At 37.5% G+C, this 20,668-nt stretch overlaps 1 protein-coding gene across 1 annotated transcript in view; it reads left to right on the forward strand.

Annotated features, from left to right (window-relative positions):
- The window catches only part of LOC114658010 (C-type lectin domain family 4 member E-like), a 60,174-nt gene that overhangs the window by 11,464 nt on the left and 28,042 nt on the right, over positions 1 to 20,668 (forward strand). Inside the window, exon 4 of the mRNA XM_028810028.2 lies at positions 4,508 to 4,659. Within this exon, the coding sequence (XP_028665861.1) occupies positions 4,508 to 4,659 (152 nt within the window). The remainder of the gene's footprint in view (positions 1 to 4,507; positions 4,660 to 20,668) is intronic.

Below are 20,668 nucleotides of genomic sequence, written 5' to 3' on the forward strand. Positions count from 1 at the left end.
GCCAAATTTTATGGCCAGGATAGGGCATGTTGTTTCTACAGTTGTTACTCTGCATAATTGAAATAAGTAAATCTTATTTTGGATGTCTAAATAGTTTGACTGTACGTAAAATATATTACCTGCTGTAATGAGCAGGAGATTGTTTTGAAAGATTCCTTACTCAAAAAGACATCATGGGAGCCTAAAGGATGAGCAAAAGGGCTTTAACTACAGAACTAAATAAGTAAAGGAGGCATTAAAAGAAGGAATAAATCTAATGAGGAAATAATACAAAATAAAAAAGGCTATGCTCTTTGCATCTCTCAATATAATGAAAATGCCTTAACTTTTGCTCTGTATAGCACCTCCAAACCCTTTCAGTAGCAACCTCTGGTCTTCTCTTCCATCCTGCCAGTAATCACATCCATCATCATTCTTATGATATCGACAGACACATCACACTATGCTATTAAAATAAAGCCTTGTGTCTTCTCCACTCCCAAATCTGAGCAGCTCTGACTGGAGACCCAGCAGTACTTCCACTGCCATTTAGCCTAGGATTAATCAGTTGTACCTAACCCCACGTAATATTCAAACCTTTGATAAACTATATCTCCCACAGCCTTTACAGAAGCCTGGTTTACAGCTATAGAATACAGCTGTATTCTATTTTGGTGTCCCTTTTTGGAAGTTTATTATAATATTATTCCTTGCATTACCCTTATTTATGCTTGGCAGCTAATCATAATGCTTTTACCACAAAATTGGACATACATCCATCCATCCATCATCCAACCCGCTATATCCTAACTACAGGGTCACGGGGGTCTGCTGGAGCCAATGGACATACATGTTTTTTCTTTTGTTGTGTGTGGTGGCAATGGGGTTAGCACTGCTTACAACTCCTGAGACCAGAGTTTAAGTTTTTACTGATCATGTTGCAAGAGTGTTTAAATCAATAATTAACAATTACCTGACAATAATGATGCAGTGTATTGCGTACCACTGCAGAACTAAAGCTCCTACAATGTGGTAGGATAAAAACACAAGAAATGAGAGGCTACACTAGAGGTTTTACTTCCTCCAACTCTTGCTGTATAATTCCAGCATGTGTATTCAAAGACTGTGACAATTAAGACTGATGTCAACCATTTGTGCCAAAAACAAAAGCCTAATTAGGAACTGTAAATTGGCATTACAATTAAAAAACAAAGCACTGAAAGAAGAAGGCTTCTGAGCCCTTTCAGTTACACAAATATAATACTTATTTGTTGCTACTCTGTCTGATCATCAGGTTGCAACGGGTCAAGTTTTTCTGCTCTGTCTGGTCAATAAAGTTTTTCATGGTAATCATTAACTTAACTTGTGCAGAAGCAGAGTCAAAAAAAGCAGTGTTACAGAAGCTGAATGGACATTAAAATCAAGAGAAAAGTAATACATAGTACAAACAGCTAGTACTAACCTGAAAAAAACAGTTTAAAAATACATATAACCATTCTATTTTTATAAAAAAAATCTCTTGGTAATGTTTGATGGCTCCTGATTCCAATACCAGATAAAGAGTCTCTGAAAACAACAGTGATTGAATTGATAGCACCAAGATATAGTGACTCCTAACAGAGACGTGTCTGGTCCTAAAAATCGGGTGCTGTTTGAGTCACTGCATGACAGGAATATCAAGCAAAAATTACATCTTAAAAAAAATTTGGAAGACAAGCCTGAAGACCTGTAATTTGAGAAAACACCAATAATTACATGTAGAAAATAGCAGGTGTTTAAAATGTTGAAGAAAAAAAATTATAACAGAATATAAACAAGATTAAAGTTTGGGGTCCCAACTGGAAAAAGCCTTGTTTATTTTCTGGATAGTTGGTAGGGTATGTGTAATCACACTGCTGGTAGACTATTGCACTAATAACGTATGAAATAAAGTATAGAGCTGCCTCCATTTGGAATAGAGACAAATGAATTAGTGGATGATGGGATATTAGTAAAAGGTGAACCGGTGTGCAGATCAGATCAGTTCAATTCACTTTTCAATTCAGTTCACTAACCTTTTCAGTGCACTTTTTATATTTTTAAATGGCTACCTTTAATATCCACTTTGACATGTTGCACCTTTCACATCCTTTGGTTTTACTTCTCCCACCTGTACCTCATAATCTACGTTTGTACCCCACTTTCATTCGTACACAGCATTCACTTCAGTGCGTTTAGTGCTGTAGGTAACGTATATAGTGCCAAAGAGATGCCTCTGTGATAGTGAGCTAGGTGAAGAAAACAAAAACAATAATGCATTATCTTTATTGACTTTCACCTAAATAAAGATACCAGAAGTTATATACTAATTTTAAATTTGTATGTACCAGTGCACAATAAACATTGAGTACTACAAAGGATTCTTGAGTTCAATGGAGTTGATAACTTTACAGCACCATCTACTGGAGTGCCATGGGCATACATTGATTTTGCCAGTGTTGTATACTTACTCAGTGCCAAAAAATAAGAAGGAAGCCAACTAAAAGTTGATAAGTAGTAATGCAAAAATTCTTGCCTAAGAATAAGAAAGAACCCTACTAAAAGTTGTAGAAATGCCACCATTCTCTCCCATTAAGTCACTGACCAAAGTAATATTTAATATTATAACAATATCCCACTGACTTTATTTACTATTTGCATTATTAATTTAATAATTTCATTAGTTTGAAGACTTTCCTGGTTTTAACTTAAATGACAGGAGATAAAAAGAGTGAAAAAAGCATACCTGCAAAACAGGGGACATAATATTTCTTTCTTATCAGCTGCTATTAATCAATAGCAATGTTAATTAATAATAATAAAATTTATTTTTAATATGATAGGTCACATAATGCTGCAGTGGATAGTGCTGTTGCCTCACAGATACACATTTGTTGCCTGTGGTTTTTCTCCATGAACTCAGTTTTCTTCTAAAGTCTCAAGATGCCCATGTGTTATATTAACTGGCACTTCAAAACTGGCTCTGTGTGTGTATGCATGAATAACTCCTGAAATGGACTGGTACCCTCTCCAGGCAGGCATCCTGCTTTGCACCTGATGATTCCATAGGCTCTGGCCCCGTGACCCAGAATTTAATTAAGCAATATTGAGAATGTTAAGCTATGCTTTAATGTATGTGTTGCAACCAGTTATAAATGAAAAATTAGTCCATATTTGATGAGTAACAGTTATTTCCAACTATTAAGAATTGTCTGCCCCTTTTCCATCTCTGCTTAGGTGGATCGACAAGATAAATGGATGTGAGTGTATTGTAAGCTAAAGGATTGCATGCTGACTGAAGTATATTGTCTTGTTGACGCAAGGAAATGCTCTTAAGCTATTTCTGAAATAACCATAAAGGAGTCGAAAACTGTAAATGTTTTTTTTTTTTTTAATAAAATAAAGAATACAAGGAAGGGATTGAACACAAGGAGTAACAAAGTACAAATAAAGCAGAAAAGAACTCATTCCAATGCTACTCTGAACCTGCCTGTACTTTATAGTTCCCTGTCTAGCTAGTGGAGAGACTGGTCTGCTTTCCCATCTGTAAGAAACACAATTCAGTGCCTTTTTTTCTGCACAAGCCCATGGCCTTCATCCACCAGTCTTTGAGCTGCCTACTTCAAGCATGGAGTTGTGGCCAGCAAGAGCCTATAAGCTTCAACCAGGGTCTATTATGGTTCAATCAGAGTTGTTACCCTTTCTTAAGTTTATTTTTTATTTAGTCTTTTTTTGTTGTTTAAAGATAAAGATTTGTATATAGTGTTTGTTTTACTTTGTCTGTGTTGTACTTATGTAATACATTGACCTGGTGCTTAAATTTACTGTTATGTTTTGTGCTAAGTATAAGTTTAGTTTTTTTGGTTATGTGCCATGCCATGTATGTGACCCCTAAAGAGGCAGGACCACATACTTAAGCAGCTATGTTACTGGTGCCAGCAGTACTTAAGTACTGTCTTTAGATTTTATTTGTATTAGTTTGCCTATTTTTGCATTGTTTTTGTCATTTTTTGCTGTGCTGCCTTTTGTACCTAATACATTATTTGATAATATAATACTTTTGTCAGTGTTTTGGATTTGAGATTTCACTGTTTTTCTGTGCTTTATGTTTTGTGATCCTTTGCTTATGTATTTGAACTTAAAGTCTCTGCCTCATTTCAGAGCCTATACAGGCGGGCCTGCCTTTTAAGTAGAGGTTAGGCTGCCTAGGTTGAGGCCAAAATCCAGGGGGCCTAACCTGATTTTAAGCCAGGTCTGGCCTTTTATATGTGTTTTTGGAAACCTGCTCTCCTTTTAGTGCCTTAATGTGGCAGAAAACACAACAGGGAATCTTTCTGTGGACATCCCCACAACAGCATTGAACAGTCAGTTCCAAAAAAACAGTGAGAAAGAAAAAACTCACTTCAGAGAACATTAAGATTTATAATACAGAAAAGTGTAATGGAAAACATGACATAAACACAGTAAACTAATTTATTTACTTTCTGAATATTTGTTTTCCTTTTTGAAGGTCATTTATGCCAGGCATGCCCAATAAATTGGATCCAACACAAGAAAAAGTGTTTCTCCTTTGTTACTGAACGCAAAACCTGGAGTGAGAGTGAAACTACCTGTGAAAATCTTGGAGGAACCCTGGCTATTCTTGAAACGCAAGAAGAGCATGTGAGTTTTTATACAGTAAATGCATGAATAAAAAAAAATGCTGCCATTTAGTCATATATGATTATACACGTACAGGTCAGCATTAAAGGGCACAAAATATTGCCCTTGTTGTGTAAGATGTGGAGATAGATAGGAATTATTTATGGCTTCAGTTTTCTGCATAGAAAATGGATGTGTAAGCTATTAAGATGTCTCAAAAATTGTCTTAGAGTTTATTTTCTTATAGTATTTACCAAAAGAAGTCTTACTTTTAACTTTCAGTAAAAACATGAATAATATTATTAAATAATATAAATGTAGTATCTTTTAATGTATATGCTATGCATGCCATAATCAATAAGAGAAAAAGACAAATAATAATGCTTATGAAATATTGATCAACAAAGTATATATTTATTATAATATAAAATTAAGGCAAGTACCAAAAAAAAAACAAAAAAGTATAAATACTGCTCAACTCGACATTTGTTTGTGCATGGCAAAGTTTTTGAACACCTTTTATACCAGTAGACAAAAGTAACAAAAGATGGCAGCTGTTGTTGCCATCAATGTGATAACCAAACACGGCCCACTGTGACATATACATCATAATTTAATGTACAGCTATAAATATCCAATATATACAAAAGCGTTTATTTTCTGAACATAGGAAATGCCATAAATGAATGTCTATCATCTTCAATTGGTTAGTTAACAGCTACGTTATCCCAAAATGTGTTTAAGTATATAACCTGGTACTTTGTTCCAGAATTCCAGTTATTTTAAGTACTATTTTTACTACTTGAAAGTCACCATGGTTAGTTGTATTGCTGCCTCTTAACAACATTATATTAGGTAGCATACTTTTATGTAATCTGCAGATTTTCCTATTGTTCACACATTTCTTCTAAAGTGTCGGGATTCCTCATGTTTCAAGCAGACACTATTAGATTTAATAGTACTGTAATTATAAACTGGCCATGTGTGAATGAGATTGTGCTACTCTGGTCTGTCATGGAAACATGGTTTAGTTCCTGCCTTGTGTCTGCTACTTCTGAAAATGGCTAACAATGGGTCAGGAAACTTTGACATGCAACACTACTTACGGGACAGTTGATGCTAAATGATATCAGTACCATCAAGTGTCTCTCTAGCATCTTTGTCATCATATTACAACACATGTCCCTTTATTTTATTTTACAGTGAGTTTTTCAAATGACAATAAGTGTTATATTTTCATCCTTCCTTTTTCTGCTACCTTTCATGTTTGTGCTCTCCATTTCCCATACTGTTGTTTTTTGTTTTTTTTAAGTAATCTATTTATGCTGGTTTCCGTAATAACTTTTAGCCTGCAACTGATGAGCTATAACATTGTTTGTGCAGGACAGACATGCCTCCAGTTTTTAATAAATACAGTATCTGCTCCTCCTCTAATACTTGAGCTGTACATCTGTATTTAAACTATTTAAACATGTATGTTTTTAAACATTTATGCATTTTTAATTATTTAAATGTATTAGTGTGAAGAGGAATAGCTGATTGGAGAGTGGCCAGGTTGGGCTGGCAACCCCTTTACTCCCCCATATCTACATTCAAATGACCATATTCTATGATATGTTTGATGTTAGGAGCTGGGAAGCACTTGATGTCAGCTTAGTAGTGCAAAAATAGGCATTTAGAACAAAAAAGTACAAGAATAAAGCTGGAATTGGCACAATTAACTCCTAAGGGCTTAGTCTAAGGAAATTAAAATAGTTATCTCTTGAGTTATATCTGGATGGGCAGATATTTGCAAAATTAAATACATTTAAAAATATAGGTTGGATTATCACTGGCACCCTTCATACTTTTGTCAAAACCTTCACTTCTGTTAATCCATGAAAATAAGAACATCCAGTGAGTGTCATAGACAAGAGACAAGGTCTCCACTTGACAACAAAGGATTAGGCCATTTCTCTGTCAAATAAATACATTAGTGAAAGTGCCTCATGGGCAGTAATATTAGACAATCACAGAGAAATGGAACAGTGTGAGGTGTTTTGCGGTTGCTGGAGTGCCAATCCTGCCACCAACCCCCAAGTTTTCCTTTTAAGTTGGAGGACCTGCTTGCAGGGCTGGATGCAGATTAATATCATACCAACAAGATTGTAAATATATCATTGCTTTTTAATTCTGATAGCTTTACAGTTTAAAACTGGCACAACTACAAAAAAGAAACAAGACATTAAGAAAGCAGTGCCCTCTGTACAAGGCACCCAAAGTTAAGGTAACACAGAAAAATGAGAAGACATGCAATTGTTAAAAGTATGACTTATGGTCATTGTTATTGTATCTTTTGAAATGTTAATTTCAGTCATTCACATTATTTATTTTTGTGAATGTGATTTTACTACATCTCTTTAAAACACAACACTTTCATTTGCTGTCTCCTTTTTCCAAAGCAGAGTTTTAATCTTTACTTCCAGTCTTTCCAAGACCTTCCCCTTGTAATAAACACACTGCACACACACACACTTGTAATAAGCACACTGTATGTATAGCACTATTAATAATAGAACAAGACTTGAAAGGAAGGGCAATGAGATCAGATTTCTCCAGCCTTCTTTAAATACCTAATCAGGCCTCTCTTGGTGTCATTTTTATTGTACTCCCATCCTTCCTCTGGCTTCCATTAGCTCTTTGGAATTAGGATGTATTTTCAGAAAGACTTCTTATAATCAGGATGTTCATTTCCTCAGCACATACCAGCATGTTGTCTTGACATTCACTGTTTGGTGCCTAATGGGTTAATATGCATCATGTCAGTAATGTTGTCTCTTCCGCATTTTCTTGTTCAAAAAGTTAGAAAAGTTTATTAATCAGTAATGTATATGTCTTGAATAAGCAGCATCTAGGAATTAATATTAAATGAAGGAAAGATAATAATACGGAACATACTGATGCTCTAGGGCAGTGGTCCCCAACCTTTTTGACAGCAAGGACCACTTTATTAGATGCAAATTTTTCCACGGACCGGTCAGTGGGGGGGGCAGTTTTATACACAATTTACATAACATTTCTATTATTATTAATCAGTTCGCATACGTTTGCAACCCGAGATTTTTCTTCTTTTTTTGCATATAACAAAGACATATGCTTTGTATTTGCCATTCCAACAGATTGCACATCACAAACATTAACACTGTTATCGTTTTTTTCGTGTCTGCCGTTTCTATAGGAGGGTGACAATGAGTTAAATTCCAATGGATGTTTTTCAAATGTTGACAAGCAATAAGCAAAAGATGTCACTGAAAACCACAGAAAACAAAAACAGCAAAAAAAAAAAAAAACAGTACGAGGAAAGTTCGAAGAAAGAGATTTTTTTACAATGTTTCTATTTGGGGATCGTTGTGCAAACGTGCATATCTGAGCTGCGACCACAGATCTAACTGCTCTGTGGATGATTCATTCAAGCATTTCAAGGTCACTTCTGAAAGTATCTGCTGAATGTACTTCGTAGTAACGAGATTTCTATAGACTCGTGTCATATGGGGAAACTGTTGGGACTGTAACAATACTTTGTTGTAATACTCTCTCACCTCGGTCTCTCTCCTCTCTCTGCGCCGCTGCAAAGCCCCACCCGCCAAGCGTTCTGAAAAGTCTGAGTGAGTCTCCATTGCCGACAGTTCTCTCGCGGCCCGGCTGTCAGACGGCTGCGGCCCGGTAGTGGGTCGTGGACCGGTGGTTGGGGACCCCTGCTGTAGGGCACTATGATCAGCAGATATTCCTAGTAAAACAATCCAAGTGAAGGTACTTGGAACCTAGAGTCAGCTTGGGACTGAGTATCAAGACCATTCCCGTGCACTCAAATACTCATAAACACTCATACAAGACCAATTAAGAGAAAAAACAGAATATTCGGAGAAAAACACCAGCAAGATCCAAAATTCACAGACAAAAAAACACACATCACTGTTTTAGTACATGAAGAGAAACAAAGCAGCATATATGGAGAACAGGCAAAATCCGCACATGCAGGACAGGCCTGCCATGCAGGACTCAGAAAACAGTTTACAGAGGTAACATATTCAGTACATTTATGAGGATTACCTCATTAGTTAACTTTTGGCAAACGTGGCATAAGACAATTGATCAAGGTGACATGAAAAGAGTAAAGCACATAATGTACCAAATAAAAATTACCAACTTAATATCTCCATTTAGCAGATTGGCCAGATGAGGCGGTGCTGCTCAAAATAGAGGCCTAGGCCATTTAAGTGCAAGTCAGAATATGGTGGCCTGGGGTGCCTCCAAAAGTGATTTATAAACCCTAGTCCAGACCTGTCGTTTAGGGGAGTTTAAAAAGGCAATCAGAGCCAAGGATTCAGTGAATTTAGATTCTGAAGTGAGAAAAAAGGACTAAAATCTCTTAGAGGCACTCAGAGATGGGTAGCAGATGAGAGGAAATACTTTGTGTCCACATTTGAAGATGCTCCTTCAGCTGTAGATACAGCATCATTTGCTTGCCTGGTCTCACAAAACATTCTTCCATTTTTGCTGATTAGCTTTATCCCTAACTGCAGTTATGTGCTTTGTAGAGTGAACATGGGCTCCTAAGTTGCTAGCACCTGTAATTGCTATTGACATACAGTATACCTGTACAGTACATACCATTTCTACAGATAGTACACTCTGCCTCCAATGTGCAGGCCAAGGTTGGAAGCATTAGTATTTATTTATGAACTTGTTTGTAAATGTACACTTTGATGTTCAATTGTAATGCAGCTCTTGCCAGTGTGCCTGGCTGTCATTTGAACCTGTATGCATGTTGTTCATTAAGCAAACCTCTACTCTGGAAGGTGCAAACTACCAAGTTATGCTGCTGAAACTTTAAGGTGTCTACTGGTAGTGTAAGGAACAAATTAAAATATGTAGGCCTATGTTTGTTTACCCTGCAGTGTGCTGGCGTCCTGCCCGGGATTGGTTTGTGCCTTGCGCCCTGTGCTGACTGGGATTGGCTCCAGCAGACCCCCGTGACCCTGTGTTAGGATGTAGCGGGTTGGAGAATGATTGACTGACTGATGATGTTTGTTTACTCAGTCTGAGCAGCAAAATCCCAGACAATTTTACAAATTGTATAACTCTCAACTGGAACAATATTTTAGTCACCAAAAGGAGGATGTCCCGTTACCCTACATAACATTCTTAAACCTGATTAACTGAATTCAAGGCAGCAAGATGCTAAAGTCTATCCCGGGACCATCAGCTGCAAGGCAAGAACCAACACTAGATGGGTCACCAGTCTATCACAAGGCACTTTAGGCACACACTTACAAACTGGACCAACATCAAACCTCCAGTTAACTTAAAATAAGAGAAATTCGAGAATAATATTAGAAGCGAAAAGATAAGTAATTGGAGAAAACACCCTTTAAACACTTAAGGAAATATAAACCCACATAGTCAGTAAATGGTTGTGGAATTTGAACCAAGCATGCTGGGTCCATAAGGCAGTATTACTGTCTACTGGGTCACCATGCTACCCTCCCAGTGGAGAAGCAAGATTTTACTTTAGCTTCATCTGTTGTTTTGATACTTTGTATTCTCTAGTTATTAATATCATCCTTGTGGCATTTTTGTCTGGAGAGAAGAAACACCTAGAGTCACCCTCTTTTAGCAAAGAATAGCTGATTTATTTTGTAAAATACTCCTTTGATTTTTAGTTCATTCGGGTTTTAAATAATTTAAGATAATAAATATGAATATTTTAATTAATATTTGTCTGAATTTTAAATATCCCACAGTAGTTGTCTGGAACACTAAAAAAATCAGCAGGAAAAAAGTGACAAAACATTTCCTGAGATTTAACAATAAAAGACTTGCTGTACAAACATAAGATGACTGTTTACACACAGCATGTATCCTCAGCCAATTCCCTTAGCTGAAAGTCTGATCTCCACATCAGAGAATTACACACTTAAGTTTTCTGCTGCTCCTATTACATTTCCGCCTTTCTTATACAATGTGAAGCACACATCTGGCATCCACGCACAACTGCAAGTCTGCATATACCAGTGGTTTTGACTAACAGTTTACAAATGCAAAACATATGAGCATACCATCTTGCCTAAAGAAAGGGCCTGAGTTGCCTCAAAAGCTTGCATATTGTAATCTTCCTAGTTAGCCAATAAAAAGTGTCATTTTGCTTGACTTCTCACTATGACCATAATGGCTAATACGGTACAACACCCTAGTTCTGCAGATGAGGATTAACATTAATCATTATAAACAAGAGATGCTTAACTAGGCTGTTATTATGGACTTATTTATATATTACTAGCCAACCCGCGGCGTAACATACGCCGCATAGTTATGTATTGATGGGTGAACACTTGCTGAACGACACAGTTGTCCAAATGGGGTGGGTTTGTGGATACCACTATGAATGAATGAAAAGATGGATCTCTGGAGAGAGCAACATACAATTGTCCGTGACTGAAAGCGGGATCGTCTGTGACAATGGAGGCCACACTGGTGAAAGTTACTTCGTCGGTAGGGATAAGTTTCAGCACTTGTTCATTAAGGTGTAGCGAGTCTTCGTTGTTGACGCTTGATATAGCTTGAGTTGTTGCGGAGTCACAGTTGAGAAACACTTTTTTAATGTCTTTTAAGCACAGGGAAAAAAATTAACATGTGAAACATCCGTAATGTAATAAGCCACCAAGAAAAGTAACATTGCAACAATGCACGCTACGATCCGATCGCTGTAAACAGAAGTGAAAACAAAATCGAGGCCGGTGCATTCTTTAACTGCCTTGTAGTGCAGTGGTAGTGCTGCTGTTTTGCAGTAAGGAGACTGTGGAAGATTTTGGGTTCGCTTCCCAGTTTCTCCCTGTGTGGATAGCACTTTGAATACTGAAAACACTGGTATATCAATGTAATGAAGTATTATTATTCTTATGCGTCCAGCGCTCTCTCTCTCACGCGCCTGTATGCGTGTGTGTGTCGCTCGCTCACTCTCGCTCACTGCACGTGTTCCTGCAGGCATACCAGTAAGTGAATGAAAAGATGGAAGTCTGAAGAGAGCAACATACAACTGTCTGTGACTGAAAACTGGATTTGGCAGATACATGAACATCTTTTTGAAAGTTTGGCCCTGTGCCTTATCAATTGTCATCGCAAAGGCAAATCTAGCAGGAAATTGTCTTTGTGTTAAAGTAAAAGGCAAATTATCCGCGACAAACAAACTGTTTTACACGCTGCATACCAACCCGCGGCGTAGTATACGCCGCATAATCATGTTTTTTAAGGAGAGGGAAAAAATGAACATTTGCAAAATCCGTAACGCCGCTTTCAGTAAGTACAATGCACACGCGTTTAATTTGTCAGCCACTTTTTGCCAGCCGTCTTTTCTGGTTTGGGCTGTACCGCTTGTGCATATTAAATCTTGAAATCTTTCGAATAACTAATTAACTAACTAACACCCACCCACCCAGCTTGTGAGAAAAGAATGTGCCCGTTCTTTCATCATTTTGTTGCAGCCTATCAAAGACTTGCTGATCATGTTTTCTAGAGTCAATATACAGTGGAACCTCGGTTCATGACCATAATTCATTCCAAACCTCTGGTCGTAAACCGATTTGGTCGTGAACCAAAGCAATTTCCCCCATAGGATTGTATGTAAATACAATTAATCCATTCCAGACCATACGAACTGTATGTAAATATATTTTTTTAAAGATTTTTAAGCACAAATATAGTTAATCATTACACCATAGAATGCACAGTGTAATAGTAAAAACATTGAATAACACTGACACAAACACCCAGGCTCCCTGCTCAGCTGCATGCTCTCTCTCTCTCTCTCTCTCTCTCTCTCAGCAGCACCCGAGCCTCCCTCCCCCCTCTCTGTAACATTGCAGCAGTTGTATAAACACTTTTTTTTTTAAATGAGTTTTAAGCACAGGGGGAAAAAAACCCAGCCTCCCTGCTCAGCTGCATGAGCGAGTCTCTCTCTCAGCAGCACGGGAGCCTCTCCCCCCCCCACCCCCTCACTCTCTCTCTCAGCAGCACCCGAGCCTCCCCCCCCTCTCTCTCTCAGCAGTACGTGAGCCTCCCCAGCCCCCCCCCCCCTCTCTCTCAGCAGCACGAGAGCCCCCTCTCCCTCTGTCTCTCAGAAGTACGAGCCCTTTCTCTCTCTGTAACATTGCAGCAGTTGTATAAACACTTTTTTTTAAAATGAGTTTTAAGCACAGGGGGGAAAAAGGAACATTTGAACAAATCCGAACTTTATTTAAAAGCCAACCAAGATAGTAACATTGCAGGAGTTCACCATTTTTAATCAGGCAACTGACAGTAGTGGAGTCAGGCACAGAGAAGGTCAGCTGCTGAGAAAGCATCTCTACTGTTGCAGGGTGAGCAGGTGAGACGCTAATGAAAAAGAGGCACAAGGCTTATTGGTTTTTAAAGACTGCTTCCTTCATTGTGTTTTAACCTCAGTTTTAAAGGATTGCGCAGCTCTCTCTGTCACGCTGCCTGTGTGTGTGCCTCCGTCTCTCTGTGGCGCTGCCTGTGTGTGCGCGGCTCTCTCTCTCGGGCTGCCTGTGTGTGCCTCTGTCTCTCTCTCGGGCTGCCTGTCTGTGCCTCTGTCTCTCTGTCGCGCTGCCTGTGTGTGCGTGGCTCTCTCTCGCGCGCTGCCTGTGTGTGCCTCTGTCTCTCTCTCGCGCTGCCTCTGTGTGAACCAAGGTTCCACTGAGGTTGACTAATGAAAAGTTAACGTGGCTCAGAGCTGCATGTGGACTGTGGCACAGACAAACAGAAATGACGGCATGTTTTCCGAGGCGTCGCATCCGAGTTGGTGGGCGTGGCTCTGCGAGTTATTGTCGTATCCAATGGTCTTAGAGTTGGTGGGCGTGGCTCCTTCATGCGTGCGCCATGGGTGTCTTACTTGTCGGCAGCTTAGTGAATCCACGCCCCTTCCGGCGTGCTTTCCATGGGTGGCTACTTGTCTTCTGGCTTAGTGAATTATTTATATAGATTATGACCTAAATCACCATAATGTGTGCTTAGATGACTTATAATACATTATTGTGGAGTGAGTGGGGTGCACTAGTTTTGTTATTGATTTGCTTTCTCCCACTAATCTGAAAACACACACTCACTATGAAATGACTGGTGCTTGCACAACCTACCACTACTCTAGTACTTCTGATAGTGACTCACTAGCATAGACTAGAGCAAGATAAACGGGTGTCCCAAAGACAGTGAATGCTAGTGTGTCTGTGGCCTTACTGTCAATTACCAATGGTTCATTACTCCCTCCAGTGCCACTTCTCTACTGGAAGCACCCCCTTTTGGCCATCTAAGCAATTACCTCTGCACATCAAATGCCATGCATTTACTTTATTTCCTTCCTCAATCACACAAGATGTGCATACAAAGTATAGGAGCTTAATGCAAGGCAGCATTTATTGCCAAATAAAATAAACAATAGCAACAAAACATTCTAGATATAAAGACCTAATAAAATACACATTTGTCACAAAGTTAAAATGTTTTGCACCAATCAAATAAAAAAAGTTTTACTTTCAGTTAGGATATGAAAGTTGATGATGAGTAGTTCTCGTAAAGAATGCATTTGTGCAGGAGAGAGAGAAAGAGAGCATCTTCAGGTGGCTGGTCTTGATTCAGAAGTCTATACGGTTCATGAATGACACGGCTGACCTTCAGATAGTTGGGGTGTTCTACTGAGCTTCAAGTTATCCACATGGGGCTCCTGACACTGTGATGTTACCTACAAGTAAATGACTAACCACTCTGATGATGAATGGTTTGACCTAAAAGATTTAATCTGAAAGTATGTGCAAAACACTTTATCTTGTTAAGAGTTTTTGCCTGTACTGTATATCCAGTGCCCTAGGGATGGGTGTGTCCCACCTGACCTTTGTGTTATAAACTGACTAGTTATTCTAACCTACAATTATAATGTCACTTATATACTGAGGCAAAAAATAAACAAAATACATATAAGGTATCAAGTTATAATCTAGAGTCCTATAGCCATTTCTTCACTTATGAAACATCTGTGAGTAACGGTCCAGATTTGTGGCTAAACAGTTCACAATCCAGTCACAACTCACTTAAGTTTATTTGAGTAACTTGCAGCAAAAAGGACTTATTTGTATAATTTTGTGAAAAATGTCGCCAGCTGCAAAATAGCAATTTGTCTCTCTAGCACAATTAGACTTTTACTCTGACAGACTTAAAACATAATGTGTGGTCCTCACAGGTGGCGCGGTGGTAGTGTTGCTGCTTTGCAGTAAGGAGACTGTGGAAGATTGTGGGTTCGCTTCCTGGTTCCTCCCTGTGTGGATAGCGCTTTGAGTACTGAGAAAAGTGCTATATAAATGTAATGAATTATTATTATCATCATAAATGTGCCCTGTGATGTCTTATGTAGCCATTATCCACAGAAATAAGACATAATAAGTTACTTAACAAAGTTCTTAGCAGCAGCAATCACATGACTAAAATTACAGAATAAGCAAACATATGTGCATTTAGTGAAGTTATGCATTTCTCTGTCAAAGCTACAGTAATTGCAACATTTTTAATTCAATAAAATGTGTTTTAATTTTTTTTTCTATAAATATCAACATAATATCTGTGCATGTGAATTGTGATTTGCCTTTTTACTTTCAGTTGTAGCTTCAAAGTTAATTGAGGAGATGCAAAATAAAAAAAATAATTATAAAAGAAAGATTTATCTATAACCAAGACAGAAAAATTAAAGCAGTAACCATCTAATAAGATTTTCTCACTTTGAGCAGGCATTAACAGTGTGAATAAACTAACAAATATGTACATTTTCTGATAATTAAGAATCTTAGAAATTACTGAGTATATAACTTACAAGCTACTTTTCCATGTTGTGGACACCAGAGAGCCCCAAACCCAAGACACAATATAACAGCAGACATTATATCAATAAAATAAAAAGGTATTATTCACACCAAGCACTTCTTCACAATCCTCCAGTAATCAGCAACATAAACAATACAAACAAATTCCATAAGTATTCTTCCTCCTGTCTACCTCCTACTGAGTGGTGCCTGCTGCCTCCAAACTCTGACTTAATTCAAGTGAGGCAGTAGGCTTTCTTTTAATCCAGATCTGGGAACTGCACCCGGTCTCCCATCTAAGTCTCCCAGAGTATTTCTGGGTTGTGTGGAAAACAGTACAGTCCTTCCCTGGCAGCTTCATCTGATGGTACCCAAAGACCCAGAAAGGACTCCATTTCCAGACTCCAACTCCCATACCACCCTGAGGGTGTTCTGATCAGGTTTAGCTTGGAGGGACACTGCCACCTGTTGTGTGGGGGAATGATCTACTCCTGGTGAGCCTGTTCGCCTGCTCCTTACATTATGGCCTCCTGACCGTGCATGAATCCTTCCTTTATTCCAACCAGGATGCCTGTCCTTCCTCTCTGGCACTTAAAATGTGTTTTTACAAAACCCCTCTTAACTGTCCACTTTAGGACTAAGAATACAGTACTGCTGTGTTTAGGCCGTCCTGAAGTCATCAACAAAAAAAATCTTAATTTGATTGAAGAACAATCTTTTGACAATACTATCATGATATGATGAAGTTTTGTTCCTTTAGTGGGATGAAATAAAGTCATGCAAAGTATTATGAAGTAAACATTATCCATCCATCCATTTTCCAACCCACTGAATCTGAACACAGGGTCATGGGTGTCTGCTGGAGCCAATACCAGCCAACAAGGCAGGAACCAATCCTGGGCAGGGTGCCAACCCACCACGACACACACAAACACACCAAGCACACACGAGGGCCAATTTAGAATCGCCAGTCCACCTAACCAGCATGTCTTTGGACTGTGGGAGGAAACCAACGCAGACACGGGGAGAACATGCAAACTCCACGCAGGGAGGACCCGGGAAGCAAACCCGGGTCTCCAAACTGTGAGGCAGCAGCACTACCACTGTGCCACCCAGTAAACATTATATTATAATCAAATAACCAATTTAGAAAAAATATATAAATAAGCATAAAATTTGATACCTGTTAGTTGTAAGACGGACACAAAAGAAATCACAGACACTTACAGTAACACAAAAAACACATATTTGTAAAAAAGAGTCTGTTCTTCTTTAGGGTGACAAAATGGTGTTGTCATTTACTATAGGAATTCAGAATCCTTTCCAACATCTGTTATTTTTCCACAACCCCTCAATGATGATGAGTAAATAAATATCAGTGTGTACGTTCCCACACTACTTCTGATGGTGCATGCTGTGTTACTTTGTCAAATATATATGGAATAACCAAAGTATAATAAACTACAAGCAAAGACATTTATTTTGAAACTGTTCAACAAATCCAAGTAAGTGTAAAGGTGGCAGTGACAATGACCTGCCTATCTTCACACCAGGTTGGTATACACCTTCTAGTCTAAAATCAGTAATTTTGAAATTTCCAACTTCCATCCTGTCCTCCTTTTCCTAATAGCACTGTCCTGTAGAACTGCAAAAAAAAAAAACAATCACAGCAAAACATGGCTGATGCAAATATCTGATGTTACCCAACAATTTGTGAAGAGTGGAAGTGCTTTTTCTGTATAGCTTTTCCTATTCCAAACTGGGTTTTTCATCAGGCTGGAGGTTTTCTGATGTGCTGCATTGTGAACTAAGTACATACCTCAATGGGTATCCACAAAAGGGATTTTTAATATCACAAGTTCATCACCTACCATACAACTTTACACTTCCTGCCTTTTGAGAAATGATTCAATTGGCTCAGATGAAGATATTGTGCGCACCCCCAGGTCATTTTGCCACAAAGTCTTTAAAAATCATCTGAATGTTAATTTTAGAGTATCATTACAGTGGAAGTAACTAGACTCCAAGAAAGTGTAAGTATTCGAGTATCAGTTACAACACATTTTAAATAATGTATAAGTGTTGGGTTCATGAGGTGGTGCTCAGAGACACAGGAACAGAATTCAGTTCTTCTGACCAGATTTTTTTAATTCAAACATACTAACTCTGCCCAGACGTGCCAGCCTCTAATTCCCGTTTTTCCCTTTCCTTTCATCCTGCTCTTTAGAATACAGATTCTTTAAAACATAAGAACATAAAGACAGAGAAACATTACCAACTTATAAATCTGTAATCATTAGCAGTATAAATTATTTCAATTTAATTCATATTTTTCAATAAAAATAATAATACATATGCATTAATGCATCTAATCAGGAAAATTACATAATTTATAGTATAATCTTAGTATTCTAGATCTTCAGAGAATTTTCATAATGTGAATTTAATGTGTTCTATGTGGTGACCACTGTCTGTTGCTACAGTCATCACAAAATATTGTCAGTTTATGAAGCACTAAGAGATTAAGGAGTGAGTCAGCGAGCACACAGATTACAATGGATTTGATGTACTACTTTAATTATGGGTTTTTGGAAAAAACTCATGAATGAATCATTGATCTTAAGATGGAGTTTAAAATGTTTTTGGCATTTCAGTGCAGCATAGTTCAGTAAACCAAAGTAACCTATGTATATTAATATTGTATAATGAACAAAAATATTAAATATAATATAGAAACAGATTAGAAAAGTTGACCAGTACACTTAGTTATACAAGCAGCAATTCAGCTACGTCAAGTCTAGAATGTACTAACTTCAGTATGGTTTAACTGTTTACTCATAACTAGCTTGTTTCTTGAGGTAACTGTTACCTCTGATTGTATAATATTCTAGTTATCAGCACTTAGTTGCTTAGTGAGTCTACTTTGGTTGGAGATCTAAATGTTGGCTAGTTTTGTGCTTATCTTACTGCAATATTTGAATTAGTTCTGTGAGTGGCCTATTTGAATTTTGTACCTGTTAAATTCAGATCTAGCTGTACAAGCATGAGTAGCTTCCATGTTCAGAGCTTTTTCACAATGATGGGCTAGGAAGTTAAATAGTCACATACTTAGCAATCACTTCTTTTAGATAATGAAGGTGAGCTTAATATACAGGAAAATGTTAGTGTCTGGTTTTCTTAGTTAGAACAAGATATTTTTTCTGCATCTCACTATTTTCTCTTTGATTTTAACTGCTAGTCACTTATATCTAGGTCTCCTTTTCATATACTACATCATCATTCGGCCTTGACGTGCATTATGTTGTAAAAACCTGGCACTAAGACCAAAGCTTTTACTCTTTTCCCCTACGTAATCCTCTTTCCTTGACATTTTGTCTTCATTTCTGTTTCACTTTCTGCTATCTCTCTTCCTAATTATATGCAACTAGCAAAATACCCGTGCTTCGCAGCGGACAAGTAGTGTGTTAAAGAGGTTATGAAAAAGTAAAGGAAACATTTTAAAAATAACGTAACATGATTGTCAATGTAATTGTGTTGTCATTGTTATGAGTGTTGCTGTCATATATATATATACATATACACATACACACATATATATATATATATATATATATATATATATATATATATATATATATGACAGCAAGACTCATAACAATGACAACACAATTACATTGACAATCATGTTACGTTATTTTTAAAATGTTTCCTTTTTTTTTCATAACCTCTTTAACACACTACTTCTCTGCTGCGAAGCGCGGGTATTTTGCTATATATATATATATGTCTGTATGTGTATATATATATATGTGTGTGTGTAATATATATCTGTATGTGTATATATATATATATGTGTGTATATATATATCTGTATGTGTATATATATATATGTGTGTATATATATATATCTGTATGTGTATATATATATATGTGTGTGTATATATCTGTATGTGTATATATATATGTGTGTGTATATATCTGTATGTGTATATATATGTGTGTATATATATATAATATATATCTATATATATATATATATATATGTATGTGTGTATATATATATGTGTGTATCTATACTAATAAAAGGCAAAGCCCTCACTGACTGACTGACTGACTGACTGACTGACTGACTCATCACTAATTCTCCAACTTCCCGTGTAGGTAGAAGGCTGAAATTTGGCAGGCTCATTCGTTACAGCTTACTTACAAAAGTTAGGCAGGTTTCATTTCGAAATTCTACACGTAATGGTCATAACTGGAACTTGTTTGACTGACTCACTCATCACTAATTCTCCAACTTCCCGTGTAGGTAGAAGGCTGAAATTTGGCAGGCTCATTCCTTACAGCGTACTTACAAAAGTTAGGCAGGTTTCATTTCGAAATTCTACACATAATGGTCATAACTGGAACTTGTTTGACTGACTCACTCATCACTAATTCTCCAACTTCCCGTGTAGGTAGAAGGCTGAAATTTGGCAGGCTCATTCCTTACAGCTTACTTACAAAAGTTAGGCAGGTTTCATTTCGAAATTCTACGCGTAATGGTCATAACTGGAACCTGTTTTTTGTCCATATACTCTAATGGAGGAGGCGGAGTCACGTATTGCGTCATCACGTATTACGCCTCCTACGTAATCACGTGAACTGAAAACGAGGAAGAGATTTACAGCACAAGTCAAACGCGGGAACGAAGGTAAATGACGTTAATTGTTGACTGTCTTTAAATACTGTGTAATTGTTGAGTGTCTTTTAATACTGTGTAAGCATACATATTAACATGTGCAATTAAACGTGTGCATTTACGGGGTGATTTCTCAGGCTTAAAAGCTTGCCTTTTATTAAAAAGGGAAATGCAAACTTTTTTCATTCTGAAGGGCACAAACCACGTTAGATTTCAGCCGTTAAACGCGCAAAAATGTCAGTACACCACATAAATAAGCGCAACATATTATCAGTTGTATTGTATGCTTACAATACATATAGAAATGTGTTAATCGTTAACTAATATTATGGGATGGTGTTTTTCGACTCGTGCCTTGATTTAAACGATTGCATGTCTTGGTGGGTTTGCGTAGCTTATTGTCAATATCTTTACACCTCTTTTTAAGACTTAATTTAAAAAGGTTTTCTTTTCTTCTTAATTAAAATTT

Source organism: Erpetoichthys calabaricus, chromosome 9, assembly GCF_900747795.2.
Source record: "Erpetoichthys calabaricus chromosome 9, fErpCal1.3, whole genome shotgun sequence".
Lineage (NCBI taxonomy): Eukaryota > Metazoa > Chordata > Cladistia > Polypteriformes > Polypteridae > Erpetoichthys > Erpetoichthys calabaricus.